Source organism: Hesperophylax consimilis, chromosome 8, assembly GCF_061612785.1.
Source record: "Hesperophylax consimilis isolate HC1 chromosome 8, BYU_Hcon_1.0, whole genome shotgun sequence".
Classification (NCBI taxonomy): Eukaryota; Metazoa; Arthropoda; class Insecta; order Trichoptera; family Limnephilidae; genus Hesperophylax; species Hesperophylax consimilis.
Genome location: NC_142843.1, coordinates 28,168,372 through 28,192,876, shown reverse-complemented (window position 1 = coordinate 28,192,876; position 24,505 = coordinate 28,168,372). Strand labels below are relative to the sequence as shown.

The window sequence follows — 24,505 nt, the reverse complement described above, 5'->3', positions numbered from 1 at the left end:
AGTGGTGACATGTGGTGAAAATATGAATAGTAAATTTTTTATTAAAAAAAAACGTTACCGGACAGCAAAGTGAACATAAGATTTTTTACTCCAAATATGCTAAGGAATAGCTGGTTAAAGGTTGTCGGGTACTTGCCGATACACCCTGTATATATATAATATATATAATATTTCATTTAATCGATTAATGTATCATATCAATTAATATTACGTACTCGAAATCTAAGTCCAAATTAAGACATAAGGTATTAATCGAAAATGTCTACCCTCCCACAAATACGATTTATTCGATTTCCGCTTTTGTTAAGAAGAATTAATTCGCTATATAGCTTTTATATATTTATGGTTAAATATCATTTACCTAATATACTCGGTTCTCCGAGGTAGCCGGGGGATGTTAGGTTTATTATAATATGATGTTGGAAAACATAGAAGTAAACTAAAATATCTCATCATTTACCAAATACACTCGGTTCTCCGAGGTAGCTGGGAGATGTTAGGTTTCTTATAATATGGTTTAAAAAACATAGATGTAAACTAAAATAGCTCATCATTTACCAAATACACTCGGTTCTCCGAGGTAGCCGGAAGATGTTAGGTTTAGACTTAAACTAAAATATCTCATCATTTACCAATTACACTCGGTTCTCCGAGGTAGCAGGGAGATTATTTTACAAGCAATAATTATTCGCCTGAAACACTCATCCACATTGAAAAATCTCCTGATAAAAGATACATGACGCCAACGGGACTCGAACCCGTGTCCCTTCGATTACCGGTCGACAGCTCTGACCACTGAGCTATGGCGGCTTATCTCTTACCCGCGAAATGATTCAATATATACTAGTGTTTCATTCAACAATTACTGCTTGTTACATTTTTTTCACCTGAAAACAACCAACTTTATTTTATATGAGAAAGGCATTGTAAGTGCTAACTCTCTCACTAGATGGCGTCGAGACAAATTGTCTACATTTTTAGGTGAAATACTTGAACTTGTCAAATATTAATTATTATTTTTTTGGTAAACTAATGTTTTGAAGACAAGATTTTTTTATGCATAGCACAAAGGGTAACAATTATTTTACAAGCAATAATTATTCGCCTGAAACACTCATCCACATTGAAAAATCTCCTGATAAAAGATACATGACGCCAACGGGACTCGAACCCGTGTCCCTTCGGGAGATGTTGCTGGGAGATGTTAGGTTTCTTCTGAGTTGATAACTCACAAAAGCAGCGCTATAAAAAATTTCCAATATTTATTTATTTTACGGTGTTGAAAAACATAGACGTAAACTAAAATATATTGACATTTTAGCCTAATCGATTGAAATTGGATATTTGAAACACCAAGATATCTTTCAACAATGTGAATAAGGAAGTTGAGTGAAAAATATTTTGACTTTTAAAAAATATGTTCATGTAGATCAAAAAATATCGATTCTAAATATATAAATATATTTCTATATTATTATTCTTAGAATTAGTTAAACGTTCTTAAAAAGCATTAAATAGAAATAAACTGAATACGCTCCACGATTGGTCGAAAGAATTCTGACGTCACATGTGTCGTGACTTGTACGTACAACGGATCACCTATGGTGCATCTCTTTCTATTACATGAGAGAGGTGTATAGGCCAAACGTTTATTTGGGCCAAATCACGCCGGTCGTGGAGTTAAAGCTTCCAAGTAAGTATATCAAATTATTAATTGTGTTCATTTGTACGTTACGATAAATATAATACATTTTTACAGTATAATAATCATTGCGTATCTACCCATCTGACATTTCGCCATAACCACTAGTTTTGTGCAGGTATATTTATTGATTTCGCATGACATGATAATTATTCTCTACTCATTATAATATATATTATAATGTGGTGATGGCTTTTAAATATTTCATCTTTTGTTTACCATATAATAAGGCACTGCTGAAAACCAGCTGCATTCCCGGAGAAACCCCTTTGTCAATAGGATCTATGTGAAAAAAATAGCTCCCATCTATTGTCAAATATTTATGTAGGTATTTGTTGTTATTATTATATAAAATGGATTTCTAAAGATACATATTCGTATAGTGCTTTATAATAATATGTTGTTTATTGCATCGCTTAGAAGTTTTTATTATTATACATGTCACATTACATGTGATTACACTTCAGGCCTCCGCGCAGAAAAGTCTCACAGTAAACTGGGCTCACTGGGCTGTAAACCGTTATTTTACTTTTGGTCTTAATTTCTGCGCGGCGGTCAACAAATAGCGTCTTCAATACCGTGCCCGGCGGGAGAAGCCAATATTCTAACTTAAAATATTAATTTAACTATGAAATCTTAATAAATTTTCTATTTTTTTAATAACATCAATTCTAATAGACGGCAAACATTGGTAAAAAAAATACTGGAATTCCTCAATGAAGAATTAATTTTTTTTCCATACAAAATGTTTAAGCGACGTGGTTCTCATAGTTCAACAGTTTGAATGACGTCACACCCACACCCCGCCTCTTACCACTCGTTTTGGCGGGCTTAATAAAATTTAAACTCTGAGAATTAATTTGATTATGAAAACAGACTTTAAAAAAAAAACAGTATTTAAGTTTGAATGCGAACATTGATAAAAAAAAAAAAAAAAAAAATGGACTCAACTTCCTTATTGCGGAATTGAAAAGATAACAAAAATATTGCGATTTGAAATATGCACATCACCTGATACACGGTACATTTTATTGATGAACGGCGGGAAATGTTACCAAACATCAAACAATTGGCTGGGTGGTACCAATATACCTAAACCTTATAGTTGAACTATAAAAGTCGCCGAAAAGCCTCTATCCAAAACCTAGTTTGCTTCAGAACAGGATCTGCTCTCAGGATTAAGAAGATATTCTAATACATTTTTACATTTGTATTATACATATAAGATATAATAAGAAGGGCTGTTTATAATTAATATAAACGCACTTGAATGTAGCGAGAAAGTATTCATTTAATTTGAAATTTCGAAAACCCATCTGGAGTTGCAGAGCGGCTCATCTCATTAGCTCTTACTCCAAACTTGACGGCAATTGGTGGCAATCGTCTGACGTGAGAAATGTCCATCTCATGCACGACTCCACCGAGAGACAGCCTGGGTTCACACTGACTCGTAAACTCTGGTCCTAGATCAATAGGATAAGGTGCTACCGAAACCGTTGTTCCGTCATGATGAATAGGTGGGGTCTTAAAGAGTTGGCTAGGTGTAAAAGCGGTGTCAGTGTGCCTGCACCATTATATTATTGTGATCAACGAATATATTATACCGCATATAATATATAATTGTGGTGAATGCTCCATTCATTCCCCGGCGGGATTGATGAGGTCCACAGGGTTATTGGTGAGGCCTTACCCCACCGTACACTGTTTCGCAGACCTAGAAACCCCCACCGGCGCACCCCTAATAAGAAAGAAGAAAAATAATTTAATTTGATGAATAATGATTGTTTCCATGAACATTTTGAGAATTAATTTTTAATTTACTATCGGGTTAAAAATATTACAAAATGATAGGTCTTAGAAATACTAAACCCTACACTGGACATGAAATTAAAACAGGGCTTATTATATATTGTTGTAGTTCACAATTAACAAAATAAAATCATTAAGGGTACATAAAAAAGGTAATCAATGAGATGGATTTAAAAGAAAAAGGATTTATTGTAATATTCAAATTGCATAAATGATTGACGAAAAAATTTAAAAAGACACTGAAAATTTATTTTCTTAATGCATTTTAAACATTGAGTACAAGGAAGTAGAGAAAACACGAGATGGTACATACGTCCAATCCTAATTTATCGACGGAAGACTGAACATGTTTTTCATTGGGTTAATTTATTTACCCATCGGGGTGAACGAAATTAATGTATGTATCGCGGTAAAAATTGCGTAGATAAGATAGGACTTCGTTCAGATACCTAGATTAAAATTGACGTAATTGCCATCGAAAATAATATATTGAGACAAATTATTTTTGATATCCGACAAAATCTATAAATAATCAACAGTGTGGAAGTGAGAAATGAAGGGAGGTGGGGGAAATCAATGGCGATTAATTGCTATATTGATTACAATATATTTTGTAATGTTTATATAATTTAAATACCTTTGTACCTGACGACCAAATTTTGAAATCAATAATTAATGTTGGTCATGCCGAATCTATCCATTAAGTATCGCCAAAACAGCAAAATAATTAAAAAATAGGTTTATTTCTTCGACAAGAACAGTCAACAGATGTGATATTCATATTTCTAAACACTTTATTTCTGCGGCAAGAACAGACAAGAGAGGTGGTTTTCATATTTCTTAACACTTTATTTCTCGAACAAAAACAGACAAAAGAGGTGGTATTCATATTTCTTAGCACTTTATTTCTCCGATAGAACACTCACACAACAGAGGACGAATTACATAGATTTTAGAGAAAATTACAGTAGATTCAAATGTGAAGTTGTGTTGACTTCCGAATCTCACAGATTGAAAATGGACAGGCAAAATGGCTCAATTTCGACCTGATGGAAATTGTTTTCTTCTGGGCCTGGGTGGAGCTAATGTAAAAATGTCTTCATTTTACTTAACCCTTACATTATATTTTTAAATTGCTAAAAGTGCGCGATTCTTTCACACCGTTTTTAATTTGATTTAAAATCTAAAAAAAATTACATACAAAATATTTGATAATTGATAAAAATATAACAACAATTTCGAATATTAGAATTCCTTAGCATTATCCTCCATTCAGGAAGTATTTATTTATTTATCGTTTCTTTACATTGTATCTTTTTTTAAAGTTAGAATTTTTAACCCTACTAGGACAATCCTGTGTTGTTAGTATGTACCACTAATTTCGGAACACCGAATCACATTTACGTGAAAAATAACATTCTCTTGTAAAGTATTTTCATTTGTTACGTTTGTTTGCGCCTGGGCGTAAACAAATTGAACAGGTAATGAAATGCTCTGCTCGCATCTGGATCGTGCGAATGTGGTATTATGTGAAACCAAATCACAGATCCCCAAGCAACTTATTTATTAGACACACCAAACGAAAGTTCATTCGATATTTGTATAGGTAAGTACCTTTAAAGGGGGGCAATAAGTATGTAAATACATTGTACGCAAGTGTTTTTTATCAGAAAAATCGTTAACAGTACATTTAATCCACGACAAGATCATTATAAATTATGTGTTATTTATAGCGATAATAAAATTGTTCGGAAATAAAAATAATAATTTATGTGAGCGCTAAAATCGCCGAATCAGTGTTGATAAGAAAATGATATGTGCATTTGGACGAAAATACGGTAACACGGCTAAAAACAATGTTCAGATAAAGCTGGGGCAGTCGAGCTGTTCAAATATCCCCTAGTAAATATTACATACTGTACTGATGTCTCGCATACCCGGGATCTAAACACAGAAGAAATGTGTCAAACTAAATATTATAGTGTACAAAACAGAGTAGACATCTCAAATTTATATAATGTCAACAATTTTATTGAGGATATTCAGAGAACTTATTAACCCTTTAGTACTTTTATCACTTTTGTTCAGTTTGCAATGTTTTCTGTGTATTTAAAATGCGCTATATACATCTTATTTTTTGATTTTCCATAAAAACAGATACTGTTTTAGAAACTAGATAAAACTATCATTCCGATGTACGCATTTAAAATAAACACTAGTTCTTATATAATAAAATTTTAATAACAAACGTGATAAATGTTTTCAAAAACGCTAACCACATTTTAAATTATTTTTTACACATTCTTTTTGTTTGGGGAATTTATAAAAAAACTGTAACTTCACTTTTATCTCGTTCATTCAATAAAAATTAAGAATTTTTCAAAAAAAAATAAAACGATTGTTATGATAGCGACGCGAAATACGAATTATTCATTTTAGATTATTCGGCTATTTTTAGGATTTTATTAATGGCATCAGTATAAAAAAATTGGAAAGAATTATTATTTCTCTAACCTCAAAAAATTTACATATTTCCGCTTGATAGAAAAATAATAAAAAGTTAATATTCATATGTCTATGTAAAAACACTTACACAATATGGACGCCTGGTCATATACGAGTATGACCTTAAAAGGCTGGAGGGGTTAACAATAATTATTGAGGGGGAAGAATGTAGAGCCGTTTAATGTTAGGTTGCAACGTTCAACATACAAGTGGTTTGTGGGTTGAAGAATAAATACAACTCAACAGCGTCCTTGACAGTGGCGGCTCGTGACTTTTTAGTGTAATAGAATGCTAAGTTTGAAAAATTCGATATTATTGGTGTTGTTTAGTCCAAAACGATTTGTTCCAAAATTCTGTATTATATACGAAGATTTTCATGAAATTTCAGTTTCGTAGAATGGCACCGATTTCCTAAAAAAACCGAATGTTGAAAAAAAAAGTTTTTTTTTTCGGTTACAACGTCAACAATGAAATTTAAAAAAGGTATTATCACTCTACCACAACCAAAATTCAGGAGCCTCCAATGGTCTTTGAGGTGATTTTGCACAAAAACTGCGCCTTACAAATTATCCTATTATTATGTTCAATATACATATTATTAGACTGTTAACAGGTAAAACACTGAGTGACATTTTTGAGAATGTTACTTTTCAGTCTTCAGTGATTTCATGAACAGTAAATAGTCTTCAAAGTGTAAAGTGTCAGCTACACTACTCGCTTCGACGCTTCGACGAAGTCCTCGACGAAGTTAGCCGAAGTTCGAAGTGCGTGCCCACACACTCGTGCAACTTCGCGAGTAACGCTTCGAGTCCTTTGACTCGGGCGCATTTACCGACAACAATCGGAAGTCGGGCGAAGCGAAGCGAAGTTGCCCGAAGCGAAGTGAAGTTCGTGCCCACACTATCGTATTCGGTCAACTTCGATCAACTTCGCGAGTAGTGTAGCTGAGCTTTAACATGGTAAAGTAATCTTTGCTGATTAAGGCATTTTTAATACTAACAACTAAATTTATGAGTACATTTTTTAGGTTATTTCATAAAATGTGACATTTTCAATATGCCGCCAAAAATGTGCGGTTTTAGATCGTTTTTCAAATCAATAATAATGAACGTAAACATTAAAATTACATATTTTTAGTACGATAATCATAATAAGAAAATAAACATTTAGGACGGGTTGTTTCGGAGAATTTGAACAATTATTCAAATTTCAAAGTTAATTTTCCAGTTCTGTGAAAGATTTTTTCAAGTTCTGTTATTATTTCAGTTCTGTCATGCAACTAGCCTATGATGATATAATAACAGAACTTGAATAAGACTTTCACAGAACCCAGAAATGAACGTTGAAATTTGATGAATTGTTCAAATTCTCCGAAACAACCCGTCCTAAATCTTCCACACATTTCAAATAGTATTCATATTTTGTGAAAAAAACCCGTTATAAATACAACAAAAATTTTGAAAAAGAAATTATCACTTTGAAGTAGTAAAATTCAAGAATTTTATTTAGTTTCACGAATCCGCAAATAATCGTTTTCATCGTCTCTTATAAAGTTTTCATTTTGTGGCTTGAAAGGATTTTACCTATTTACACTCGTATGAACTGAAGTAGGAATGATTTAAATAAACTCTAATGAAATTGAGTACAGTAAACCTATTGTTCTTGCTGTATTTTAAAATTATGGCATCGTATCATAATAATAAGTCCTTTGCTTCAGTAAAATTTTATATGTATAATAAATTTTATAACTCTATTATTTATGTTATTTTTTTTCAAAGATAATATATGCGCAACTTTAAAGGCGGTTTGTGTACTACAAATATCGTTAACGAAAGTTAACATTCCCAGGATACGAATAGCCTAGCAACAATATATTTGAACTCCTCCTAATTCCACTATCATAAGCCGAAACGGTGCGTAAGAAATGACCGAAAGCAGTGGGAAACCTATAATAATAATAATGAAAGCCTCAGCGCGAGTGAGGCCAATATTACTGGATAACTATAAAATGTTAAAAAAATATTGTACCCAATAAAAAAAATTTGGACCATTCGGCTATATGCGGTCACCTATATTTTCGATAGTACCAATGAACCTTATGTAGAAAGATTTCGTCTCCATTATATCCAGTATGACCTTATCGACCTGTAAGTATTTTCAAGGGTTTCGGGGTACTCTTTGTTCACAAAGGTTACAATGATCTATTGAAACAATTTTTTCCACTTATTTTATTATTTTATCGTTAACGGTTTCAGCTTATTATAGCCGTCTTCAGACTGGTACAATTATTCCTTATTAATATAGTTTGTATACACAACATTTGAGGGAGGGGGTTGGTATTCACTGGGATGGTACACAATGATTTTATTATAATTATATGAATTTTCCCACCTTCGTTGCTGTGTAGTTTCACAGCTGAATTTCCAATTATTTGTTTATTACCAGTAGGCATAATTACCTGGATTTTATAAACGAATTTACTGTATTTAGGATATACCTACATGAATGGTTTTCACCCAATTATATAACAGTTGTCAGGGAGGTGTATTGTAATTATAACAATTGTCAGGAAGCTGTACTGCAATTATACCAGTTGTCATGCAGGTGTACTGCAATTATAACAGTTGTCAGGGCAAGTGTACTGCAATTATTATATTCTTGGTAACATTGCCTTGCCTATAACTAATTTACTAGCCTGTATATCTGCCTATCTAGTATTTGTCCTTTATTCAGGTAAGGAGTTAAAGTTCTAAAGCCGTGAAACACGACACAGCAACGAAGAAGGGAAAATCCATATAATTGCAATAAAATCATTGTATACTACACCAGTTAACCCCCCTACCCCAAATTTTGTGTATATAAACCATAGTTTAAGGAATGATTGCACCAGTATGAAGATGGCTATAATAAGCTGAAACATGTTACGGTCAACAAATAAAATAAGCGGAAAAAAGTTTAAAATTGTTCAATATATCATTGTAATGAAATTCCACCACGAATTGTTAGTATCAAAAATAGAAATATTACAAAGGTTTCAAGTTCTTCTAACGCGATCATGTACAGTACAAATAATTCTTTCTTTACACTGACAAAAATTATATACAATCTACTCTGGCCTCTCAGAAGCTGGGCGTACCTACTGTACATGACCCGCAGATACTTTAATAGTATACAACTGCTGACCCTATACACATCGCAAGTGCGCCCCACTGTGGAATTTAACAGCCACCTCTGGTCTGGAGCTCCAAAATATATGAACAAAACCCTTGACTCAAAGAAACCTTGTGCTGAAACTGGAGGTCCGTTTGATAGATTCCCCTATATTAACAAACGAATTGCAATCTTTAGAGCACCTGTTCTGAGGCACTAGCGTCATTGATCCCTTCCACATTGGTACATTTAAACACGCTCGATCCCTTGCACACGGGAAATGGGCCAAACGCACACGGTTGGCATTTATCACACGAGAATGGGTCCTTTCTACAACTCATTCTTAAGTTCAACAGGTCGGCTGTGATAAATAAATAAAATCCAGGAATCCGTTGTTTCAAAAGGCTACATTTGTTTACTAGCAATATATATTTTTTAAACTGGATAAAGAAATATTTATGATAAAAGAAAAATTCAAGTTAAATAGTGGTTTGTTCCGGGGACCTGCATGTTTAAGGATAACCTTTAATTAATTATAGTAGAAATGAGTAGACAGGGAATTCGAATTATTGTAATAATATGTGTGAAATTAAAAATGCTTAACTTTTAATCTAATTTGTTAAGTATTTGTATGTGTAATTTGCGTACTTTAATTGGATATATTCTATAAAATATATAATAGGATATTATATAATCGAAAATATTTAAAAAAATATATAAAATAGGATATAATATAATCGGAAATATTCTATAAAATGTAAAATAGGATATGATATAATCGGAAATACTAAATAAATATATAATAGGATATAATAAAATCGGAACTATTAAATATAATATAGAAAAGGGTAAGGGGCGTCTTTTCGAAGAATCTTCAATATTTAGTTATTTCACGCCTAGGGGATAAAAAACCGACTTTTGCATAGCAAGAATGGCAAGACGGGACGACGCCTCGCTTGGCCAGCCTCGTGGGTCTCCGCCCGGCCGCCAAAACTATGAGCGATATATTTGCTACTATTCTCTCTAAAATTGGCAATTGATCTATTCTAAATGATGATGAATTTTAAATTTGTAGTATATTTCTCTCTGCATATTTTAATAATAATAAAATAATTGTTTTATTATGAAAGATACGAGTACAAAGTACTGTAATGTAAAAATCAATTTCGATGTTTCACGTCTGCCAGGCGTCCCCGTGATGGTTTTAAAAAAAATACTAAATAATTAACTGTCAAAACTTACATTGCATGTGCCAGCATCTCCAGATTACATTGTTTAACCGAATCTTGTCCTTCCATCTTAGTTTTATGCCCTTGAATCGGTTCCATTTTGGTGATGTGAGTTTTTGTCTGAAAGAAGGGAGATAAACATATATATACAGATATCGCCATTTTTAACTCCTCAGGCCTCTGTCATATTTTGACAAAAATCCAAATAAATGGAATATTTCCAAACGTATCCGAAAACCAAAAATTTGCTTTTAAAAAATACGCTTTAAAATTACAAATAAATAAAAATACTATTTTTGATGTAATAATATTTTGAAATAATAATATTTACATTTTAAAAAATGGCTAGCCTTACGTTTTTTGGAACTAAAATTACTGATATTAAAACGTTATTGCCACCTCACTTTTTAGTTGTTTCATATAAAAAAATAGCAAAAAAATCACGACGTTTTATAATTTTTATCAAATTGCGTTCGGAACCTTTGGTTTCATAAAAGAGGACATTTCAATTATTTTGCGGTTAACTTCTAAATTTGAATATAAAGCGTGGTGTTTTCTCTTTCTAACACCGTTTAGATCATATTTCTCACCATGAATTTAAGGGAGATTTCTACGAAACAACGATTTCTAAGAAACTATATGAGTTGTTCCCAAAAGCGAACAATTTTGTAAAGGGTTAAAACAACCTTGATAACACTCGAAATGAATTACAATTGGGGCATTGAGTGATTAATTCTGTCAATACACTAATCCCAGTGTTATCTAGCTGATTGACAGTTATGACAACGATTTTCCCAATTGTAAAACGCCCTTGAGGTAATTTTTCACAAATATAAATTATACATCTATTATTACTATTAGAGATAGTAAGCTAATCAAGTTATTGGCTGATTAGGTAGTCACCAAGGCCGTTTTTTACTAGAATAAGGAGTCAGTTTAGTCGATTTGTCATAATTATTTTCTCAACATTTTCCTTCTAACTTAAATTTCAGTATACATATGGACGATTTTTGGAAACTCATAGTACAAGTAAGAAACTGGTGAATCAAAAATCTACTGGGCATTTTTTTAATCAATATTTTCGGCAACTAAAAGGTTAAAAAAGTTTTCGAGCCGGGTCTAAGCTTCTCAGCATATTAAAATATATAAAACACACAGACATATGAATATATAGACTAGAAATTAAAGGTGAGGGGTAAAATCAACTGTTGAAGAACGAAGGGGGTAAAGCTGACTGTGATTCGTCAATAAATCAATCTGACAGTATATAGGCATCTCGCATTATAATATCACCATTTAGTTCTTAAAAGTAAAATCTGCTTTTGAATGAATAGACATTTTTACATGGGAGCGCAAATTACTCGCCACGTTATGAACAAATTTGCGAAGTCCAAATTCGGCAAAAAAAAAAATCTTTTATTTTCAGAGTCGAATATTTTGTTTACGTATTTAGTTAAGACACTTTTATAAGTGTTCATAATTTACTTCCCAGTAACAACGATGCGCACACTTGAGAATCGCTACATTCGACCAATGTTGGCTCGATGTGATAGTATATGTTTCTACAACTGATTCATATTATACGACGTGAATAAGCTTAAAATGATGCTTACATATGGAATGTTTTTTCTTTTTTTTTATATAGTTTTTTTTATTAGTAAAAAAAGATACACGAATTACATAATATAACAATTACATAATATAATTACACAATATAGTAGGTTATTAATTACATAATATAAGTATTCGATGTACCCCCATAAATAAGCAGGGCTTGTGTGTATGGGGGTGTTGTTATATTTGTTTATATTTGGTACGATTCAGTTCAACTGTTCGGAATACTTTTTAAGGTGGCTTTTGAATTCGTTTATATTTGCATTCATGTTCCTAATTTTTTCTGGTAATGAGTTAAAAAATTTAACTCCGAGATATTCATGGTTGAACTGTCCTATTGTTTTTTTACATTTAGGAGTAGGAAGTATTGACGTTTGTCTAAGATTTCTGTTATTTTTAAAGGGTGCAATTTTATTTTGAATATAGTTTTTATAAATTTGTAATGTTGCATGGTAGAAGTATAATGCACTTAATTTTCTGACCTTAAATTGTTTGAATAAAAGTTCGGACGAATATGAATAGGGTTTTTTTAATATGGTTTTTATTATTAGTTTTTGTGATATGTAAATTGTTTGAGTTTGATTTTTATATGTACCGCCCCAGCCTATAATGCCGTATTGTATAATTGATTGACAGAAAGCGAAGTATGTGGTTCTAAGTGTTTTTCGTTTAAAATATCTCTTAAACATCTAAATATATATGTTAGTTTCCTTATTCTGTTGTTCAGAATATTTATATGTGGGGACCATTTTAAACGCTGGTCTATTGTTATGCCTAGGTACTTAATATCGGTCTTGCTTTCTATGTTTGTGCATAACATATTGCATTTGTGGTTTTCTGTATTTTTCACAGAGTGGATAATTATGTTTATTTCTTTAGGTGTTTCTTGTTTTTTAATGAAAAATGGTAAATAATAAGTTTTTTTAGAGTTTAAAGTCAACAGGTTTTCATCAAACCATAATTTTAGTTCATTGATATCTGTGTTTGCCATGTTATTTAGTTCTGACCAGGTGTTTGCTTTTAGTAGTAGGACTGTATCGTCAGCGTAAGAGACAATGTCTCCATATTTGGAAATATTGAATATATCATTGACATATATAATAAATAACAATGGTCCCAAAACCGTGCCTTGGGGTATTGAAAATTCGCTATATTTTGAATCGCTGACTTGATTGAGTAATTTTACTTGTTGAGGTCTTTTATATAAATAACTAGTTATCCATGCTAAGACTTTTCCACTAATCCTTACTGATTTTAATTTACTTATTAATTTTTTATGTGATATGCTGTCGAAAGCTTTTTTGAGGTCTATAAATATGCCAAGACATTTTTTATCGGAATCTAGGGCCGTATATAAATAGTTGGTTATTTTTGCTATCGCGTCGTGAGTACTTGTATTTTTTTTTGAATCCGAATTGGTTATAATTAATTATTTTATTTTCTTCTAAGAATGTCCAAATTTGTTTTTTTACAATTTATCAAGAATTCATCTAGGTTTTTTGCTATGCTTCGGATGTTCATATGTAATATTAAGAATGGGTTATTGTTTGTAATACACCATTTATTGACTTCCGTAATATTTTGACATATTTCTTCGGTTATTTTGTATTTTTCGTCAATTTGTTTTATTATAAAATCGGCCATTTTTAATTGTAATCAATTTTTTCTTGAGCGAAGGCAAGCATTTTCATCCTGTGTTTACATTTTCGCTATTTGATTTGTGGTCTGTTGTATTTGTGGTTTTGAATTTTAAATTAAGTTCTGTGCAATTTATGCATTTTGGTGTTTCGTTTTTACTGTTGCAGTCTTTAATGTTGTGCTCACCCGCACAATGAAGGCATTTTGGTTTGTTGGGAAGTTGAAGACAACGCACTGCTGTGTGCCCATATTTTTGGCAATGGTAACACTGCATTAGAGGGTTGCAATCTTCAACTTTTATTTGGTAAAAACCAAGGTTAACTTTTTTTTTCGTAATTAGCAGATTTCTCAAATCTCCACTGGTTTCGAGGATGATATTTTTTTGTAGAAATTTTTTAATTGGAATGGTTCCTTTATATTTTATTTTATTTGGATCATTTTCATATATTATTTTTATATCTTCATTTTGCAGAATTAGATCCGATATAAATTCTTCATATGTGTATTTTTCGTCGATTCCTTTAAAGATCATGCACGGTCTTTTTTTATCAATGCTTTCAATTTGTATTCCTTCAAGTTTTAATTTTGTGATTTCATTTTTGATGTTGGCCATATCATCTGCTTTTTGTAAATTGATTATTAATTCATTTTTTGATGTCTTTCTGATGCTACTTACTCCGATTCCTAGTTTAGATATTTTTACATTCTTCATGATTGTTTCTTTTATGTCTTCATTTTCGTTTTTAGTTTTTATTATAACGGGGAATACTGGAATTTTAGGTGTCGTGTATTTTCCACTTGTGATGTTAGCGTAACTTCTCGTAGTTGTTTTATTTTCGAGATTTTGATATTTTTCTAAGTTTTGATTTGTTGTGATTATTTTTTCTAATTTTTGACTGTAGTTTTCATTATTAATAATTATTTGGTCTTGCAATTGAATTATTTTATTTTGTAGTTTTAATTGTTCGCATTTTATTGTTTCTTCCACCTTTTTAATATTGTTTTCCAAACTTTGTTTTATTTTCGAGTCTTTTACAGTTGTTATTTTATTAATATCGATTCTTATGTTTTCTATTAATTCCTCCATATTTAGTTCCGTTCACTCTTTCGGTCGAGTGGTTATTGAATTTACACGGCTTATTAATATCGAATTACAATAAGAAATAAAAGTCTATAAAGAGATGCGTCAGCTATTTGCTTGGTACCTAATTGATACCTAACCTCAAATCACAAAAACAAAAACATCACTTTTTGACACAATATCATTTAAAGTATACGATTTACACTGCGTAAATAAAGCGAAATTGTGTTTGGTCGCGTCAGCACTCCGGTACATGCGTTCAATTTTGAATTTTACTTTTTTTTTAATAAATTTGCGCGAAAATTTGACAAAACGTCAGACGAACTCATAAGAGACCATAGACCATGAAATACGACAATTGGGTTTATTCTCTTTTTCACATATATTTTTACAAGTTTTCATATCACAAGCCACTATTTTGCCGTGTTATTTCATAAAATGCCTCGACCATAGCTCGACGCTAGTTCGAACAAGAATGATGACGTCACATTCTCAAGATTCACGGGAAGCCATACGCGAGCCCAGCCGGCTCCAATGGAACCGGTATGGGGAGTGGGGAATAATACGCTTTTAATCACTTAGGGCAGGTCTACTAATATACATATGTCTATGATAAAACAGCTAATATTAACCCCCTAGCAACCGATCTTTTTTAAAATTTCACCAAAAATATTTCAACTTCGGCCTTGATTTACAATACGAAAACAAAAATCGAATCAAAAAATTATACCACATCTTCGACTCCAAATGTGATGAACATTGACAAGTCTCTTATTGTACCGCGAGTTTCCGGACACAGTGTAGGTACATACATACAGCTATTTTTGAAAAAAAAATTTAAGTCATATTTGTTCAAGCCCACCAAACTGCACCAAACGTATGAGGTAAAATAGAAGTACATATTTTTTCTAAAGTAAAACATTGCAAATGTTATACCGTTTTAAAAACTACACTAAATGAATATTTTTTTAAACTTGGCAGGTTAACGTCGTACATTTTAAACAGAAGAAAAAAATTTACTCATGAATCGGGCAAAAATCTTTTTCCAAAGGTATAGGCACTATTAGTTACATTTTGGACTGTGACAAATAGCAGGGCTATTGCCCTGTTGCATAATACAAATTAGAATCTGTTGGGAAGTAAGAGCTTCACAGATGCGCTCATAGATGGCAGTGCATAGAGCTTGCTTGGAAGTCCGCAAGATGGCAGCTAGTAGTCAGTAGTCGCCAGGACCAGTTAGAATGCGCCCGGACAAACTTGGTGTTTTCAGATCTCATTTAGCCAGCTCCTAGTTAGGTCGAATATCGCGTCACCATTGTAATACGCGAAGTAGGTATTAATAAATCCCTGATTTAACACAAAGAACCTATTATTTAAAATCCCCTTCCACGACGAGCTGGAGAACTATTTGTGGGAACACTATAGAATTTTATAGTTGTGGCACTCTCAAAACTGATTTGGGTTCCATGATAACTCAAAATAATGACAATTCAACATACCTTTAAAAAGTGATAAAAGTCATTCGAAGTGATGGAAAAAAAACTATCATATAAACCTAGCATTCGTAACCTATTTAACCAAGTTATGACTTTATATCACTTTTTAAAGGTGTGTTGAAGTGACATTTTGAGGTCACCAGAATATAGATACTACACAAACGCCCCACGGATCTCATTTCTATTGCGTTCAATCTACATCGTTTGCCAGTTCCACCCCTCACAATGACACTCGACTAATTGGTCACAAAGATACAACGGCGCGGGGTCCACAGCATCGCAGGACAAGGGCGCTTACGGCTTACTGCTTATTACAGCGTAGGTGTTAAGGACAAAAGAAAATACGTGCTGATAATATTATGAAGTTTGAAGCGCACCGTTGCGATGTATGGGAAAACAAGGTATGACGACAAAGCTTTACAAAAAATACGGGTCGACGAAAAGTTCCTTTGTATGTAATGTGCATTTGTGGAAAAGTGCGATGTAGATGAGCAAAAATGATGTAAACAATTACTAAAATACGTAAGACGTAGGCACACAGTTTTAATTTTTTTTTGTATAACCTACGTGTATTTCAAAGATTTTTTTTCACTAAAAATATCATCTTAAAACTAATGGTTTTAAAAAATGATCATATTCTAATTCGTCGCCTATACATATAAACACAAAAGTTTCACAGATCAGATCACAAATTTTGGTTTGACTGAGGATTGAAATTCCCTCCCCAAGGACTGGCTCCTAACTGATGTGAACTTTAAAAATGTCTTTTAAAATTAAAAAAAAAGTTTAAATAAGGACTGAACCTTTCTCCCCAGGGACTGGAATCAACCGCGCTAACAACTGCGCCAAATCGCAATTAAGACATTAAAACCATGTGAGTGTTCATTTCGTCCGAGTTACAACAATAATAAAGTTTTTGTTATTATTACAGCGGTTGCCTGGGTGTGTTTACTACACAACTCGCCTCATGAGAGAAGAACCTATGCAAAAGACGAATCATTTCAATATTAAAAACATTAATTAAAAAAAAACAAAGGGTTGATAATTTAATTAAGGTAGACACCGACAAGAAATTGCGAACAACATAATTATTTTTGTGTAAGTGTATATATTTTAATGTGTAATCTAAACATCTTTTGATGGATTGATTATTAATATGATTGAATACTAATATAAGTCTTTCGACAATTTATTTTAAATTTAATCAGTCAACAACAAAAATTATTACTTTCAAACTTATTTATCATGTTAGCGACATCTATTAGCAACAATGTGTATTAAAAACGATTTCCCACATGGTTCGTTGGTTTCCCGTATTGGAGACAATAATATAATCTTCCATAATAAAAGTAAGACGCGTACACGCATATAGGCAAGAGAGCGACATCTACATTTGATAATAAAAAGTAAAAGTAAGAGGCGACTTACGTAAGTTTTGCGACGCTCGCTTTAGGAAAATCATTTACCAACAACAGATTTCTTATCGCGTGGCAATGAACCAAGGAAGATAAATTAGGTAAAATGAAACGCAGACATGGGTGTGTTTGACATAATCGATCGTTCATTATTATTTATACGATCATGTAGTGCAAAAAAACCGTAAGTGTGAAAAACACATTTTTGGTTGGTTTAGTTTCGTTTTAATATTAACTCCACACGGAGGCCATAAGGAGAATATATTCCCTTGGGGCCTATGTCATCTCAGGGTGTTTGGAGGGTCTTTTTAAATAAAGGAAGGAGAGGCAGTTCTGGGAAGGAAAGGGTAAGACGGGTGGGTAGGAATCTGGGGGTCAGTGTGTCCAGGAATGACTGACGTATGACTCCTCCCGTCTTCCGATCCGGACCGCCACGCAGTTGGCGGGTAGACGCATCCGCCGCCAAGACAAACCTCACCCCACTAACCCGGACATCCCCACTAAGTTAGCAAATGCAGCGAAATACCTATGGCAAACGTGTTGGTTATCCAATTAATGATTTCCGGGCGGCGGTACAAATTACCACCTCCCAAATTGTTATGTAAAATCACTAAAATCTGCTAAAAAAAACAGTTGATTTTCTCAATGCGTACAATGATTTTTGCACATACGGTTGTTTTTCACTTAATGATCGAATTATTATAATAATAAGTGGGGTATGACAAAACATTATTATCACACGTTCTATAATCTATGAGTAATTCGTTTTATGTAATCGATCAAAAATAGAAAATTGATCTAATTAGGTAATCGGAACAATGACATGCCATTTATAGAAGTCTATCTTCCATACCCGCACACATATACAGCTGTTCTAATAAAAATGTTAAATAAATATTTTGCAGTTTAGTTTCAAACAAAGCGAAGCGATCAAACAATGTAAAGGAAACTAAAGACAAGTTAGCATATTTTAAGGGTAGGTAGCCATCGTTTAATTGTAGTATTCACTAATTGGCTAATTGTTAGTCGTTAACTAGTGCGCATCGCCGTAACTTGGTCTCTATACGGCATTGACCGCACTGTGAATTCATTACAGTATTATGTCAAAATACGCGATATTTGGCAAATTGTGATTTAAAAAAATGTTCCGTTCATATTTCCGTCATTTTCTTTCCCAAAGTCTTGAAAATTGGACAGTTTCTTTAAAAATACTTGTGAAACAAAATACAATCAATTAATTAATCAAGGAAAATATCGATTTTAGAGTCGTTTAGTAGAGAAATAAAATAATTGTTAGACTTAATTTCACTAGTGCACCATTTATTGGGCAGCAATGTACGCATTTTCTTAATATAAAAGTATTTAAAATCATAGTTACCGGAAAAACCATCAAAATTGTATTATAAATACAATACATTTTACGGGAATAATATTTTTTAATTCAACTATTGTTCCATGAAAATTTAAAAATGGGTACAATATAATACAAACATTAAAAATAGTATTATTAGTGTTGTAATTGATTACACATTAACTTATTACACAAAAAATAAGGTCTCGTAAATGTTCTAGTAAACGATTTAGGTACTTCGGTTACAATTTCTGGAAAACAGAAAATAAAATCATTTATTTTGCGACGTGTAAGAAATATTTTCATAAAAATAGTGATAATTTTTGGAATGAGGTGGTCCTTACACAGATCCAATAGTTCTTTTTCCTTTAAATATGTTATTTTTGGTGCATTTCTGTATACCTTTGTTAAGATTATCTCGTTATGATACTGTTCGGGTGATGGCAGGTCATCACTATTTTTGTTTCTTTTTCATTAATTTCGAGGAAAATGGTCTTGTTCGTAATCAGTTTTATAAAAAAGTGAGGGCTTTTTGCAGTTCTCTATATACATGTTACGTTACATATACCTATCACCTTGGTATTCTTGGGAAATTACTAACTAAGCTATCTGTTAAAGGAACTACGTTCTCTGTGAAACTGGAAGGTTTTCCAGTTTTTCAGAGAATTGAACTAAAGTTACTCACTGAGAAGAATGTAAATTGGTCCACTTTTCAATGTCCTCTTCTGTTGTTTTTCGATCACAGAGTGCCCATTCGTTTTGGGTATGACCTACGGTTAAATTGGTCCACTTTTCAATGTCCTCTTCTCTTGTATTTCGATCACAGAGTGCCCATTCGTTTTGGGTATGACCTACGGTTAAATTGGTCCACTTTTCAATGTCCTCTTCTGTTGTATTTCGATCACAGAGTGCCCATTCGTTTTGGGTATGACCTACGGTTAAATTGGTCCACTTTTCAATGTCCTCTTCTCTTGTATTTCGATCACAGAGTGCCCATTCGTTTTGGGTATGACCTACGGTTAAATTGGTCCACTTTTCAATGTCCTCTTCTGTTGTATTTCGATCACAGAGTGCCCATTCGTTTTGGGTATGACCTACGGTTAAATTGGTCCACTTTTCAATGTCCTCTTCTGTTGTATTTCGATCACAGAGTGCCCATTCGTTTTGGGTATGACCTACGGTTAAAAACTTATTGTTTTAAGAATTTCTAATGCAGTTAATATGAACAGCGAAAAAATATATCTGTTTTTATTCTGCCCGCAATAATTATCAATATAACATACCATTTTGGTTTGGATGACATATGTCAGTTGGCATTTGACAGTCGTAGAAACAGTGGTAGATAACGATTTATTACTGACCATGTCTAACGCCGCAACAATTTGTTGAAATTATTAAAAACATTTAATTTCAATAATTGTTCATTTGTGAACGCCGAGAAAATTACGTGACCAATTGAATGATGTCAAAAAGGGATGATATCGTCTGGCCCTCACTATCCCCTGATATGACTCCTCTGGATTTCTTCATATGGGGGTAGGTACGTGGAGGAAAAGGTGTACACCAATAAACCAGGCACAACCTCGATGTTTAAAGACAACATTCGAATCGAAATTGCTGAAATAATGCCTGAAGTGTGCGAAAATGTTATAAAAAATATGCTTGGCGATGCCATACGTAGTAATGCAAAATCATGTGTTTTTGGTTTGAAAATTTGGTCGCCTAGAAATGTTTGAGATGCTTTAATTAAATACTGCGAGTAGAATACATCTTGGCCTTTGAAATAATCGAGTATTTTTTAGATAAGCCTTTTTATAAGCCCAGAAAAAAATAATGTAAAGGCCTACGAAAACTGCTTTAAAGTTCAAAATCTCCTACTTACGAACCCATTTTCGGTTATTATTTTATAATGTGGCAAATTAAGTTATTTATAAAATGATCGAAAATAAATAAAATATTTATGCCTGAACATCCACAAAATAAAATAAAAGGCACTTTTTGGCCATGTTTTTTTCTTGCATAAATCAAAACTGGCGGATGGTGTTAAGCGGGAATTTAAACCTTATCGCCATCTAGGTAAGGATTGTTATTGATAGCGGCTCAATTTAAAATATTACACGACTAGAGCCCCACGGCCAGAGGCGACCACTTGACCGACATCATATTCCATACATAATGTTAGGGCCGGGATACATACGCGAGCCGAACTGCCGCGCGGAACCTCAACATTATTGTAAAGGAACGAAGTAACCGCAAATGGCGCGAAATGCCGCTTGCAGTTGTTTCGTTTCTTTTTCGTAATTCGTGGTTCGGCTTGCGTTTTGGTTCGCAAATGTATACGTACCATCAAAGACCATATAATCAATCAATGAAATATCATTTATGAAAGTGTATTATATTCAGAAGAATTAAAAAAAAAAGATTTGGAACATAAAACGTACCCCGTATGAGGGATTTACGAGTATGTTTTCCTTCGTAGTTCTTTCGCACAAATTTGAAAACACAGAGCTTCCCATCTCAACTGATCCCCGTTTTCCATTAGTTTCAACCCAGTAATGGCATTTATGTAAATTCAGTTATGTACGTTCAATTGAACATGTTATATTGTAAAATTGAAAGTACCCAATTTTCTTTCATAATAAAATGTTGATATTTTGACGCATGGAGTATTATTGAGAACTTACAAATCGTTAAAAAATACATCAAATGAACAGCTGCCTTTGGATTTTTCAATACCTCTCTATTTTCTTCTCTGGCTAATTTTTTTTTCAATTATGTATGTGTGTTCAATCTTAGATTTCTTTTTAGTAATTATTGTAGGTACTGTGCGTAAACGGAACACTGATTTTATTATTGAAGAAGAAATCCTACGCTGAACTCATAATTTAAAATTTCCTGTAGACTGATTCCCGGCAATATTTTGTGTGCATATATTTCAGAGAGTGTACGGAGAAAAATGAGTATTGCTAATTCATTAAGAATCTCTAAAATATAATGGTAAACCGGTTAAAAACAGGTGCAGGCCTTTTGTTTTCGTGATTTAAGGGGTTCCAACACGTAGTGGATAATATTTTATAACGGCAGCATTAGATGGCGAACACTCCTCCTTAATGCCAATAATTTGTCCAACACTATGATGTCCATACCAGAGAATTATCTCAAAATAATACTCTAGGATTCTGAAATCTGTATTCTTTAGCGTACGACAGTATTAGTTAGAGTTGCTGTGGAAATGGATTGATAGATATTGTTGAAACACATCAATAGACTACGGTGTTGGTTAAATTACACCGACTAATTTTGTGACTTTGACTGCGGTAGAGGCGGTGATATCTAAAGAAAACTGTATCAACAGGCATATTAATCTCCATTGTGCAAATTTACTACTAGTGAACTCATGGTTCGAGTTGTTCCTAAGGTACTAATGTGTAATGCTAACTTTTGAATAATAAATCATTGCTAAGTACGACCAAACCGCGAATATTTAATTTAAGTCATCAGAGCAAGCGAGCTGGGTAAATAGGCAAAGATAAAAGCCTTCGTTTTTTAATAAAGAATTTAGATAGGAACTAACTAACATAGTTTGATCTCTAAATTTTATATAAAGTTCAGGAAAGCACAAACACGCAAATATCATATATTTATATTAATATTTTGCAACAAATCAACCCATAGAAAGCAAAGTTTACATCTGTATCAAATGTATTTAAAACTGGTTTGACTGAGGATTGAACCTTCCTACACAGGAACTGGAGCCGACAACGGTAAAACCTCGCCAAATGCCGATGGGGTAGGACCGACATATACGTTTCGTATATTAACCTACAGACGTCCACAGTTTGACTGAGGATTGAACCTTCCTACTAGAAGTGAGTCGTTCGCGAACGAGTCGGCTCAGTGAACCGGATCTTTTTGCGGATCCGTAAGATCCGGTTCCCAAATTAGCCGCTCACTCGTTCGCGGATCAGTAGTGACTCACTCGTTCGTGTGAGTCGGTTCACTCGTTCGCGAATGGTGAGCCGGTTCACTTGTTCGCGAACGATGAGCCGGTTCACTTGTTCGCGAACGATGAGCCGGTTCACTCGTTCGCGAATGGTGAGCCGGTTCAATTGTTGGCGAATGATGAGCCGGTTCACTCGTTCGAGGACGGTGAGCCGGTTCACTTGATTTTTATGAGGAAATTTTTGAAATGGAATCCCGTAGCCACATCCCCCTCCCAGGGATTTTAAATATTTTGCGGGAGTATGTATTGTAAATTTTTTTGCGGGGAATTATGTTTTACAGAAATTCTGTAACAACCCCCCCCCCCCACGGATTTCAAATATCTTGTGGGGAGTATGTATTTTAACAAAAATTTTGTGGGGAATTATGTTTCATAGAAATTCCGTAGCCACCCCCCCCCCCCCACGGATTTCAAATATCTTGCGGGGAGTACGTAGTTTGAAAACTTTTGTGGGGAATTATGTTTTTCAGAAAATCTCTAACAACCCCCCCCCCCCCCCCATGGATTTCAAATATTTCGTTAGGAGTATACGTATCTTGAATTTTTTTTGTGGGGAATTGTGTTTTATAGAAATTCTGTAACAACCCCCCCCCCCATGGATTTCGAATAATGAAAGGAGGAATCACGCTCACGCAGAATATTTGTGGGGAATATGTGGGCAGAATTACTGCAACTGAAAAACGGCGACATTGACCCGCTCAATTGAGCCGGTTCACTGAAGCGGATCTTTCAAGTGAACGGGAACTAGTGAACCGGCTCCCTCAACTGAACCGCTTCGCCCATCTCTACTTCCTACACAGGAACTGGAGCCGACAACGCTAAAACCTCGCCAAATGCCGATGGGGTAGGACCGACATATACGTTTCGTATATTAACCTACAGACGTCCACAGTTTGACTGAGGATTGAACCTTCCTACACAGGAACTGGAGCCGACAACGCTAAAACCTCGCCAAATGCCGATGGGGTAGGACCGACATATACGTTTCGTATATTAACCTACAGACGTCCACAGTTTGACTGAGGATTGAACCTTCCTACACAGGAACTGGAGCCGACAACGCTAAAAACCTCGCCAAATGCCGATGGGGTAGGACAGACATATACGTTTCGTATATTAACCTACAGACGTCCACAGTTTGACTGAGGATTGAACCTTCCTACACAGGAACTGGAGCCGACAACGCTAAAACCTCGCCAAATGCCGATGGGGTAGGACCGACATATACGTTTCGTATATTAACCTACAGACGTCCACAGTTTGACTGAGGATTGAACCTTCCTACACAGGAACTGGAGCCGACAACGCTAAAACCTCGCCAAATGCCGATGGGGTAGGACCGACATATACGTTTCGTATATTAACCTACAGACGTCCACAGTTTGACTGAGGATTGAACCTTCCTACACAGGAACTGGAGCCGACAACGCTAAAACCTCGCCAAATGCCGATGGGGTAGGACCGACATATACGTTTCGTATATTAACCTACAGACGTCCACATTTTCTTAAA

The 24,505-nt window shown here is 33.8% G+C and overlaps 1 protein-coding gene and 1 non-coding gene across 3 annotated transcripts in view; both read right to left on the bottom strand.

Annotated features, from left to right (window-relative positions):
• The window catches only part of Mondo (MLX interacting protein mondo), a 98,322-nt gene that overhangs the window by 40,673 nt on the left and 33,144 nt on the right, over positions 1 to 24,505 (bottom strand). For both annotated transcript variants that reach the window (XM_089634061.1, XM_089634062.1), the window contains exon 2: positions 10,409 to 10,515. In XM_089634061.1, coding sequence (XP_089490187.1) covers positions 10,409 to 10,515 — 107 coding nt within the window. The remainder of the gene's footprint in view (positions 1 to 10,408; positions 10,516 to 24,505) is intronic.
• Positions 738 to 810, bottom strand: TRNAT-GGU (transfer RNA threonine (anticodon GGU)). The gene has a single exon. It is a non-coding gene; the product is annotated as a tRNA-Thr (tRNA).